This window comes from Ciona intestinalis, chromosome 12, assembly GCF_000224145.3.
Source record: "Ciona intestinalis chromosome 12, KH, whole genome shotgun sequence".
In the NCBI taxonomy this organism is placed as follows: domain Eukaryota; kingdom Metazoa; phylum Chordata; class Ascidiacea; order Phlebobranchia; family Cionidae; genus Ciona; species Ciona intestinalis.
In genome coordinates this window covers 4,133,581-4,145,468 of record NC_020177.2, presented here as the reverse complement: position 1 = coordinate 4,145,468, position 11,888 = coordinate 4,133,581, and the positions used below count along the sequence as shown (strand labels likewise).

Genomic DNA, 11,888 nt, shown 5'->3' with positions numbered 1-11,888 from the left:
CTTTGTACATGTATGTCAAAAATAACACGGTTCACTACATGACCACACGCGACACCCGTTTTCTACAGCAGCATATTACAAGACAAATCGGCATACATAGGAATTGCAGTATTGTACAGTGAATGTACACCACTGTAGGTAATACATGTTATCTGATTGAGTGATTGGTATGACTTTCTTAGCTGCACACCTGTAGACCATGGTTCGAAGTTTCAGTATCGGACTGTGGGGGATAGTGTGGTGCAAAAGTAACCAAGTGGTTTCTGTTGTGATGCTTATTATTAAGTCTCACTAGCCCAAACCTCATACATTACTCCTGTCATATTAACTTTTACAGTTAGTGCTACAAATCATAATTTAACATTCTTCTTTGTTACAGATCAGTACAAAAAGGATTTACATGAAATCTGACAAGGACTGGGCTTATTAATTTATGGAAATGCTGTTTCAAATAAATTTATTTTATTAAAAGATGGTTCCTTTGGCTTTGGATATGTTCTGAAAGTAAATAATATTACAATTTTGATTCGTATATATATATGCTAGTACTTTTTTATCTTTAATCTTCTGAAGCTGTCAGCTTCCTAAAATATTGGCTGTACCGAATTAAAACAGAACATTTATATAATTTTGTTCTCCATTTATCTGATACAGTGAGTGATCTTTTAAAATACAAATCTTAAAACAACATCCTACATTAAGTACAGTTAGGTTTAATGATTGATTACTTTTAAACAGTTTTCTTGGGTTTATTTGAAAGTCTGATATATGATGGTTAGTGATGTACAGTTTTTGTTTATTTGGAAGTTTATATTATATTGTGGATAGTTAGGTACCGCAAGTATGAAGTCACAATGGCTATCAGAATTAAAACGACCTATAAAGCTAAAATTAGAAAGCTTTTCCAAGCTCAATTTTTTTCTGAAGAGCTTTAGAACCATGGTAGATAAATGAATCAAATAGACCTGCGACAGTAAAAATACCACCAATAATAGCACAAACTGACGTTAAAAAGTGGACGAAGGATCTTCTCCTTTCAACATACCTTACCATCATGGGTGAAAGTTCATATGATACAAACATGCCAGGTAACGACTCGCGGGAGTCCTTGTTTCTCTTTTGGTGACGGGTAACTGAGAACTGATTCGTGTGAAAAGTGTCTCCACTTAACTTCTCATAAGTGGTGGGAACGATTTTCACATAATATTGGAACGCTACAGAGGATTCTGATGCAATTACTTCTAGGTTATCTAAGGGATGAACTTGGCCTGGGTAGGTGCTACCAAAAGATAGGTGGTTAAATACATGAGAAACATTAGATTCTTTATACTTTCCCATCCGTGCCATATCATGAACATGCATGTGTCCCACTTCATAACTTTTGCCAGGAGAAATATGGAAGTTTCCAGCGACCCTATTCACTTCTAAGTGACCGTGTAAATAACACCCAGACCCCACTGGTTCTTTATCATCATCTTCCCCAATGCATGGTGTAATTGATCCATCTCTAGGAAATGCCCATCCCTTTCTTCTGTATGCCTCCTTTATATCAGAGCAAGTATTACAGCAAGTCATGTCTTTTGTTTCTGCTCCAAAACAACTCCCACAGTAATCTGCAGGCGGTGGTTCCGTTGCATTTAAAACAGGCTTTGTTCCAACAAGATCTACTTTTTCAGCAGCTTCTGCGACCCAAGATCCATCTGAATTCAAAGGCTGCTTTACTAACGTATGTTGTACGTCTATATCCCTCTGCCCTGACACGTCAATCATATCCAGACTTAAAAACTCGCACGGGACCAGAGGGAACGTCACATTCATATTTATAGACAGTTTATTGCCTCGAGACATATCCACGAATAGTTCGGAGTTGACTTCAGTGGTTAAATAGTATTTTAACTCCGACAGAAAGAGTAGAAGCATAATAGTTCCTGAAATTAACGTTACCGTTGCCCCAGATATCGTTTTTATGCGAAAATCTTCCAAAGTTTTCGGATACGCGTCGAAATCTTTAACTTTTGATGAAAATTGTGACCACATTGACGAAGCCATGCCTAATAAATTAAAAATTACCTAAAACACACAGCAGCATATAAACAAACCCACTACACCACTCTGCTTATTCGTGCATGACGCTATAGGAAACGAGTCAGCCTGTTTTAAAAGGCTTCTATGGGTTTAAAGTTTCAAATATATGGAGCCCTTTGTCGGAAATCTCAAGGAAATGTGTACAATAATATAAAAACTGGCTAAATCTGGAGCTTTGGTAAAATGTTATCTTGACAATACGCTTTAACGCTACTTTTCGCAGTTGAACCCCCAGTGCGTGCCTATATGCCGAACAGCATACTAATTGCACTTTCAAAGTTCGGTAATCGATTTATATTAAAAAAAAAACTTGACAATTGTTCAATGATATTATTTGATTTAATAAAATCACACTGAATTATGACGTAAGTGACATTTCACGCGGGTAAAAAAATCGGTTCAAAGGTCACAGCGCCCGAACCAACCACGTTGAAGAACAGTCGTTGTATTTGGAACCAGGAAAACAACTCGCGAATCAATATTTCACTTCATCGGCCATTTTGCAAATAACAGGCAGCATGAACAAGGTGTATATCGGCAATCTACCGCAAGACGTGGCGCTTGAATCACTCTGTGATGTCTTCGCCTCATTCAACATTGAGTTATCTAACGTCGTAGTCAACCAGAAAGGCTTCGCTTTTGCCGACTGCAAAGACGCAAGTCAGACGGACAGAGCCATTGAGTGTCTTAACGGATACGGGTTCGGCGGCAAAGAAATGAGCGTTGAGCACTCCGTACCTCGAGGCTCGCGTAGCAGAAAGGTGCAAGTCCGTAACATCCCTTCTCATCTTAATTGGGAAGAGTTGGACAAGCTGTTGGCGGAATACGGTCTGGTCGAAAATTGCGAACAGGTTTCAACAGAATCAGACACGGCAACGGTTAAAGTGACATACAGTGCAAGAGCGGAGGCTCAATCTGCAATCCGTGATCTTAATGGCAAATCAGTAGAAGGAAGCATCCTTAAAGTTACTCTTCTTCCGGATCCTACAGATGCAAGTCGTCCACCTCGCAATCGCTATGGAAATGGATACGGACCAGGATTCAACGGTCCCCAGCAAGGGGGAGCCTACCCCAACCGACCAAAGAACATCCCAGATCTTCCGACGAGGATGTTGGTCCCAAGCCAATACGTGGGAGCCATCATTGGAAAGGGAGGGGATTCGATTCGAGCAATCACTCAGAAAACTCACGCAAGAATTGACGTTCACCGCAAAGATAACCCGGGAGCAACAGAAAAAGCGATCACCATCAATGGTACTCCAGAAGCGTGTGGAGCAGCTGTGGGAGCAATTCTTGACATCGTACGCGATGAAGATCGTAATGCTCGTCAAGCAGCTGGAACATGGAATGATGATGATATTCCATTGAAAATTCTTGCACACAACTCATTGATTGGTCGCTTGATTGGAAAAGAAGGTCGCAACTTAAAGGCCATCCAAGAGAAAGTGGAAACCAAGATTGCAATATCAAACAGCATGGCTGATATGCAACAGTGCAATGCAGAGCGTACAATCGCAATATATGGTGACAATGATCGCTGTGCTGAAGCAGAAGTACTGCTGATGGAGAAACTTCGTAGCTGTTATGAGAATGACATGATGATTGCTCAGCAACAACCGCATCAATATCCAGGAATCAACTTCAACCAGTTGTCCATGTTTGGTGGTTTGCAGGGCGGGTATGGGCATCCAGGGATGCGCGAGTATGGCATGAACTACCAGGGACAGAATTTCAGAGGACAAGGTTACAATGGAGATCAACGAGCTCAGATGAGTGAGACCTGCACACTCTATATTCCTGCAGAATCTGTTGGAGCAATGATTGGAAGCAAAGGAAGCCATATTCGAAATATTTCACGCATCGCAAACGCTTCGATTAAGATTGTCCCACCAGAAGATGGTGATGATGAGAAGCAGAGAAGAGTAACCATCATGGGAAGTCCGGAGGGGCAGTGGAAGTCGCAATTCTGCATCTTTGATAAGCTGAAGCAGGAAGGGTTCTTCAATGCTGAGGATGAAAGATTGACATCGGAGATGACGATTCCTGCTGCCATTGTGGGACGTGTGATTGGAAAAGGTGGGAACAACGTTCGTGAACTTCAGCGTCTCACCAGCTCAGAGGTTGTCATTCCACGACAATCTGAAACCGAAGGATTGGAGGAAGTTCCGGTTAAGATTTGTGGAAATTTTTTCGCAAATCAATCGGCTCAGAGGAAGATCAGAGAGATGTTGATGAAGTCCAGAGAGGCAGAACGTATTGGAAAGATGCGCGAACGCCAGAATCTACCAGTTCCTGGACCCGGACCAGTTACAGTCAACAACTAGGAGCCCACTACCACACAACCTTGTGTTTCGGACTGTTACATAACAACTAACCATTACACCCCATGCTAATTCTTTGTTAACTGATCCTCCTAGTTTCATGGACATGCACATGTAATCTAGCTATTCATTAGTTGTGTTAAATTTCTGTTCTGTGGTGTTTTCTTTAAATCAAGTCCCAAAAGTAGAACTTAATTCTGCTTTCGTTCCTGTTCTGGTGCCCAATGCATGCCAACTGTAAAATTGAATGTTTGAAAAACCAATCTCGTGGTTGAGTAGTTTTGCCCCCAACATCCGGCGTACGCTGCTAAGTGGGTTAAGTTGTTTGCGAAATTACGTTAAAATTACTTTCAAAATTACGTTTTTACTGGGTTAAAACGCAGAGATACGATAGCCGAGCATATCTCTACCATTTCGGCAATTTTTTACTCTTTTTTTAAATACTTTTCTTTTTAAGTCGGGGGGGGGGATTTTTTTCTTGCAGTTTGTAGCGATTTCCTTATTTTTGTATTTTTATTTTTTACGTTTTGAAGCCGGTTGCTGCCGCCTAATTGTGTTTCAAGTTTTGGTTGAAAGCCACCGTTTCATTGGCTCAGTAAAAATCAACTGAAGCTGTATTGATCTAAAAAACTCAACGGCATTTTAAGTTTTGTTCGTTTTTGACCCAGACCCGCATAAACTTGACCCAGGACTGCACCAGTGATTCAGAAAAGCCTAAATATCATTTGGGAATCGACGTGATTATTGAACACTGGATTGATGGATATTCACTATCCAACCATGTACAGATTGTGATGTCATAATGTGTATCTATCCGAACCTGACCAACAGCTGTTATGATGTCATAAATGGTGTAAAAACCACGGAGTAAAAGTAGTAATTAGAACGTTGCTGTAACTATGGTCTCCCATATTCGGTAAATGTGACTATATTATCGTAGCCGTGATTTGCTTGTTTGTAAACCTGGTTACATTTGGATCCGGTAACATTGCTGTAACCACTTGGATTTAAAATGCATACAAACTGCACCAAATGTAATCATTCAAAACTGTACATTGTGTGTTCCTATGTAGGTTTTTGTTTAGGAGCCAGTAGGGTAAAAACTGTTAACTGAAGAAGCATTGAACTGAAATTTGAAGGTAATAATGAATGCTCTATGATACTAAGTGCGCAATAGCTGGCAGTAACCCTTGGTCAAGCTACTTATCGGTCATACCTAGAGTCCAGTGGTCACTAAAGAATTGATTAAAATAATAGTGTAATCTTTAAGAGATACTTAAGGGTGATAATATAAAAATAATGGCACCTGGAATGTGCAATTATTGAATGGTTGATTAAACCTTGTATTCTTACATAAAAACTAAATCATTTATGTATGCCTATACTGTTACTAATTAATTGAGATCCTATTGTGACATCATAAGTTTTATTGTTAGGTAACATTAAAGATCCAAAAAAAATGGGTCGAGTAAGTTGGCATCATGTTGAGGAAGATGAAACGGTCGATTTATTGCAATCCACAAGCGATGATGACAATGTGACATCACAAAGAAGAATGTCTGATGATAATGTGAGGTATAAGAGTCAAAAGTGCTAAAATTATATTGAATTTGGCAAAGTTTTCACCTGGGTGGACATGTGTGTTTTGTGGTGGGTGTTGGGCTTAGTATAATATTTGTCATTGATAAACAAGACGCCTTGTGTAAATACAAGTTGAAGCATTACTTTCAATGATGTCTTTAACTATAGTCAAGTCTGCAGCACCTAATTAACTGGAATGCGTGTAGGTTAGGAGTAGGTTCAGTTTTTTAATCTTAGAAAGTGGATTTAAACACTTTACGTAAAGAGTTCGTGTGTCAGCATTGGTTTAGTGTTTGTTATCAGAAGACAAACATGGCGCTTCGTCAACGCTTTTTAAAGTAAGGCAAGCTATCTTATGTGTTTAATATTTCATGAATGTGCTCGTCCTGTGCAATTATGTATGTGTTTGAGAATTAAAACTTTGTGTGTGGTTCCGTGCACTTTTGCAAGCAGTATTGCAAAACAAACATTTTGTTCATCATATTTATGTTCACAATGTGACAGTGGTATATGATGTACAATACCAGACTCCATATAAATGATAGCTTATGTAGATTACATTGACAAAATGACATAAACCGTATAATTTTAATCAATATATGCCATATAAACAGAGTATTTCATATTATGCTTTCTATTAAAAATGGTGCAATGTTCAAGTTTACTCTCCTTGCAAATTAAAGCAACTTTTCCATAAGTAGAGTTGCCAATTTTTAATTAAACTTCATGGGTTATATCAGTATTAAATACTTTAGGGTAACGGGTCAACTCTGGCTTAAATCCTAGAACCCATGGCGTGCCACCTTATGGGACTTATAAATACTTTTTTATAACAGGAGTTAGGGATGCACATTACAGAATTTCGAATCTATGAGATTCGAATCCTTTTGTATTCGAATCTAATTACGGGATTCGGTATTCTGTTTAATGACGTCATCACACGTCATCTCATAAACTATATTAACAATTTTTGAAACTTATTAATTTTGAAAAAAAATATTTTTGTGTTTGTGGGACTTTCGAGAGTAAACGTTTCGTAACGTCTTTTCATAGCCTGCTATACGTTTCATGACGCAAAAACTACCCAATAGTACAATTTTTGATCATTTTACAGCTCATGACCCAACAAGGCTGCTATGAAAGGGTCAATAAACTGACTTTTGTGGGTAAAATTTCTTTTTCCTATAAATATAAAAAGATTCGAAATTCTAGATTCGGAATTCTAGATTCGAAATAAAGTATTCTAGGATATCCTAGAATACCTAATTATTCTGTAATGTGCATCCCTAACAGGAGTTTAAACCTCAGCCCGCGTGTTATACAACCATCATCTGGCAACAAAGCTCTGGATGAAACAAAATATAAATATTCTCTCATCTCCGTTCTTGTGATTGGAATCATCCTAATTATGATGGTTAACATTGGACTTGGATATCGTAAATGTCACAATAATGAACAACAACAACAACAACAACAACAACAACAACAACAAGGTATTATTATATAACACACATAGCAGTATGTTTTTTTTACTGAAAGGTACTGGGTTCAAATCTTGCTGCTGGTGGCCAGTGTAATTACAAAGAAAAGATATATTTAATTGTATATAGAATATAGATAATATATTATTTCAAATATTGCATTAAATAACCAATAAATAACAAATCGCTACATATAACAAAAACAATCATGAATGGCAAACCGTATTAAACTAACAACAATGAGTGTAACTGTATGAAATTTGCACAAATTTGGGAGCTTTGCACAAATTTGGGTATTAAGTTATAGAAGCCCTTGTTCCTGAGTTAACACGCTACAAGTATGTTCTCCTTTCCCATGGAATGCAATGAATGTTTATATAACAAACCACCAACCAAGTCTGATATCACAACATTTGATAAACAAAACACATTCTCAATTTGCAACGCTGTTAATATTATGAAACCAAATGTTTTTTGGTCTATTTCCATTTGTGCATCAACACCATTACACCAAACAACATAGTAATAGTGACTCCCACAATGCTTCACAACATGCAATATGACCCTTCCCTGCTCCATGTTTGACTTCCAATTGATTTTGTTTTCCTGTTGCCGACACACCATATATATACAACCAACCAAGCTACATCTTGATCAAAGGGCCAATTGCAAATCGTAACCGCAAGATGCACATACACATAAATAGTAATGTCAAAAACAGAACTTACCAGCCGCCATATTTGTTTATTATGTATTTGTGCTTTGTTTACCAATCGAGTACTAGGTTCCGTAAATATAGTAAGAATAAGTTGCACTGTTTATAGTAGTTTGTACATGAAGTCTCTTCACTCTATTTTAATTAACAAACCACCAAACTAAAACTGGTCTGTGTAGAGATATGTCGACATATATAACATTATACAAATCATCCCTTCTACAAAATTTAGAACCAAAATATTAAATGAAAAGAGTGTCTGTAGTTGTAGGGCTAATTAATTAGGCTTAACTTACAAACAAAAACTTACAAAGTTTGTAATTTGTATATTTTTCCAGCCCACCCATCTAAGCACGTACCACCATCACAAGATCTATGTATGGATGAAACAACGGGGTTAAAGTTTCCATGGCAGAAATACAGGTGAATATGTTTTGATTGCAAATCTGTTTAATGTAAAAACTTGTGCTTCTGTTTTGTATGACTGAGTTTACGATGATAATATCATAAAATATATGAATGGGACATTCAGTTTCTAGGAAAACAGTTATTTAGTCCAGAAGTTACTGTCTTACTTATATACCTATAGCTCTGTATTGCATAGTATAACTTCTTTAATACATAAGTAATTAAGTATATAGGCTATACTCCTTTACTAATAGGTTGTGAACTGTGGTGCTAACTGAGTATTTGATCATTTTAACCTCTATTCATATTCATCTTTCTTAGGTTACCAGATAAAGTTGAGCCATCTAGTTACCATATCCATCTACATCCTAATTTCACTCATGAAAACTACACGGGACAAGTAGAAATTAACATTACCATTATTGACACTGCCGAGTTTGTCATTCTGCACACTAGGGGGCAAAAGATACTCTCGGCCACGTTAACACCCGCTGAGAATTCTCCTGGAAAACAAGAAAGTTACAAAGCAACAAAAACTCTCTTCTGCATCAAAAACGACATGGTTGCATTTCACTTCAATAAGAAACTGAAGGCATGGGACAAATATTCACTACTGATCGACTTTAACGGCAACTTGACTTTTTCTCTTGGAGGTTTTTACCTCAGTAAATATAAAAACCAACAAGGCAAAGAAACCGTGATTGGAGCCACTCAATTTGAACCCACAGATGCAAGAGCTGCATTCCCATGTTTTGATGAGCCAGCTTATAAGGTAAGCTGTTGTTTTCTTGGTATTTTATTCTGTTTTAGTGGTCAGAAACGAAAAGGTTAAACAATTGATTTTTTGTTTTAATTTAACAGGGTTGCTGAATAAACACATTTTTTCTTTTCTTTAGTAAAATATACTTATATGCACAGCTTGGTTAGAAGAGTTCATTCCAGACCCAATGTATAACTCTTACTAAGTTAAATAACTCTGATAAACTTACTACTACCGTAAAATAATGCAGAAAATGTTTAAATGCCAGAAAATATTGTTGTTTTTCAACAAAGACTAATGTTATGCAAATTATGTCAAGTATTTGAAGTAGACTTTGTTTCTGCATAGTAAAGGAATTGTTTTGCTTGCTTTAATTTCCGAGCTGCACTTTATTTCTCGCCTGCTTCTTACTCCCCTTAGCTGTGCAACTCGTGCATAATTCATTAGCTTGTCATTCGGTACGTTCGTTTGAGCCGCACCAAAACAACCGGAGCCTTACTTGTTTTTTACCTGATGAATAATAACAGGCAAACTTTTCTCTGTCGATGGTGCGAGAAAGAGGAGTCCACACTCTTTTCAACACGCCCTTGCAATCTACCACTCCACTAGGAGGCGATATTGAGCGTGATGACTTCCAACCAACAGTGAGGATGAGCACATACCTCGTGGCGTTTATTGTTTCTGATTTCGTCAAAATTTCTAACAGAACATCAACTGGAGTAGAGGTGATTATAATTATGTTATGTAGACTTGACAGCGAGCGTGAAGTGTTTTATGCACCATTTGTGTCTGGTGTAGAAGAAGACACCCAAATTATAACTGGCCAGCGAGCATGAGGTGTATAAATACCGCGTGTGTATGCTGTATAAGAACACATCGATAATATGACTTGACAGTGAGCATGAGTTGCATACAACATTTTCCTTGGTGGAAAGTAGATACTAAGACCCATATCTCAAGCTGTCACCTCATTTCTTCAATTCTACATTTATCCTGTTGTTGTTTTTAACCCAATCCTTTTTACCCAGGTATCAGTTTATGCATCCAAGGACAAACTTGATCAGCTTAACTATGCGTTACACTTTGCATGTAAAGTGCTCACGTATTTCGAGAATTTGTTCAAAATTCCCTTCCCTCTTCCGAAGATGGACCTTGTGGCTGTTCCTGATTTTGCAGCAGGTGAAAAACTAGAACTATTGGCCTGTGAATATTTAATACGAAGCCCTGGTTCGCCTGTCTCCAACCCAGAGGTTACAGATTCCAAGCTTGTCTCTGTTACCACTGTGGGCGTATGTGTCCTTGCTCAAGACACTTAACAGCAATTGGTCCAATGTGGTCATAAATGGGATATCTAAAACTCTAAATTGTCAGCCATTTAGAAAAACTCCATGTGAGGATAAATAGGTTACATTTATTCATTAAAAAATTAGCAAAATTCATTCATTTTAACATTACTTGCTTTCCAGGAGCCATGGAAAACTGGGGTTTGGTGACGTACAGGGAAACAGCATTACTGTACGACCCCATGACCTCATCTGTTAAAGATAAACAATGGGTGGCCACCGTTATCGCTCATGAGTTGTCACATCAATGGTTTGGAAACTTGGTCACCATGGAATGGTGGAATGATCTGTGGCTTAATGAAGGTTTGTGATGTCATAATTTGTTTCTGTGATGTCACTATACAGTTAGGGTGAATATGGAAATAATGTGCCAGCCCTGGCCTAAATCCAGATTCCCTGGCGTGATTACCTATAGCTTGCTATAAGACCTTACCCATATGGTACAGAGTGTGATATCATGCATACATAGTGATTATATACTGTGTAGTCATGATTGTACTGTGTAGTCATGATAAACTTGAAAGACCATAAAATGATTTACAAGATTAGTGGTAAATCTGTGTTTTCTTGTGCTGGTTCATAAATGTATAGAAACGGGTTAGGCTTGATTGTTTTTCCAATGCACCATTTTGCTGTTTTGTGTCCTTATTACGGAACATGGTATATGTATAATGGTATAGGGAAGTGGTGTGTGGAACATTATTTCACCTTCTTTCCTATGCACAACCTCATACCTCAATAAATCTCCAGGTTTTGCAAGTTATATGGAGTTTGCTGGAGTTAATGCTGTTGAACCTCAGTGGTCAATCATGTCTGAATTCCCGCTACGTCATGCTATGCGAGCGTTTTCCACTGACTCATCAAATTTCACTCACCCCATCACAGTGAATGTGACAAACTCAAAGGAAATCAACGAAATTTTCGACAATATAAGTTACAGCAAAGGTGTCTTAGCTAAGAAATATTAATTTATCAATACCCACTACTATCATACACTTAGCTATTAACCCATTCCATTATACCCTCAATGTCTAGACAGTTAAACTTACATCAACCCACTTACCCACCACACCATACATACCAAGCTAACTCCAAACACACTGACGCTGAACATGAGGTTGTAGGGTAGTCAGACCTACTGAAATATTCTGCAGTGAATTACAACCAGTCAGTTAGAATTGTTTTATTCAAAGT

The 11,888-nt window shown here is 37.8% G+C and overlaps 3 protein-coding genes across 8 annotated transcripts in view; 2 read left to right on the top strand and 1 right to left on the bottom strand.

The window, feature by feature from the left end:
• Positions 1-449: 449 nt before the first annotated feature.
• Positions 450-2,198, bottom strand: LOC100187059 (endoplasmic reticulum-Golgi intermediate compartment protein 3-like). The gene has a single exon (XM_009862217.3). It carries the CDS (start codon positions 2,047-2,049, stop codon positions 892-894), a length of 1,158 nt encoding a protein of 385 aa, XP_009860519.1. The 5' UTR covers positions 2,050-2,198; the 3' UTR covers positions 450-891.
• Positions 2,199-2,485: 287 nt separating this feature from the next.
• LOC100184663 (insulin-like growth factor 2 mRNA-binding protein 1) lies at positions 2,486-5,479 on the top strand. Its single transcript, XM_002127910.5, has one exon. The coding sequence runs from the start codon at positions 2,604-2,606 to the stop codon at positions 4,407-4,409; it is 1,806 nt and encodes a 601-aa protein (XP_002127946.1). The 5' UTR covers positions 2,486-2,603; the 3' UTR covers positions 4,410-5,479.
• The window catches only part of LOC100175231 (endoplasmic reticulum aminopeptidase 2-like), an 11,846-nt gene continuing 5,399 nt past the window's right edge, over positions 5,442-11,888 (top strand). Inside the window, exons 1-9 of one of the 6 annotated variants that reach the window (XM_026837241.1) lie at positions 5,442-5,545; positions 5,843-5,981; positions 7,281-7,457; positions 8,520-8,606; positions 8,913-9,363; positions 9,879-10,076; positions 10,380-10,530; positions 10,818-10,997; positions 11,445-11,639. In XM_026837241.1, coding sequence (XP_026693042.1) covers positions 5,866-5,981; positions 7,281-7,457; positions 8,520-8,606; positions 8,913-9,363; positions 9,879-10,076; positions 10,380-10,530; positions 10,818-10,997; positions 11,445-11,639 — 1,555 coding nt within the window. In that variant the 5' untranslated portion in view covers positions 5,442-5,545; positions 5,843-5,865. Of the gene's footprint in view, positions 5,546-5,842; positions 5,982-6,225; positions 6,326-7,280; positions 7,481-8,517; positions 8,607-8,912; positions 9,364-9,878; positions 10,077-10,379; positions 10,531-10,817; positions 10,998-11,444; positions 11,640-11,888 lie in introns of those variants that run through there. The other 5 variants (XM_026837240.1, XM_026837238.1, XM_009862216.3 and 2 more) reach the window with 5 other exon arrangements.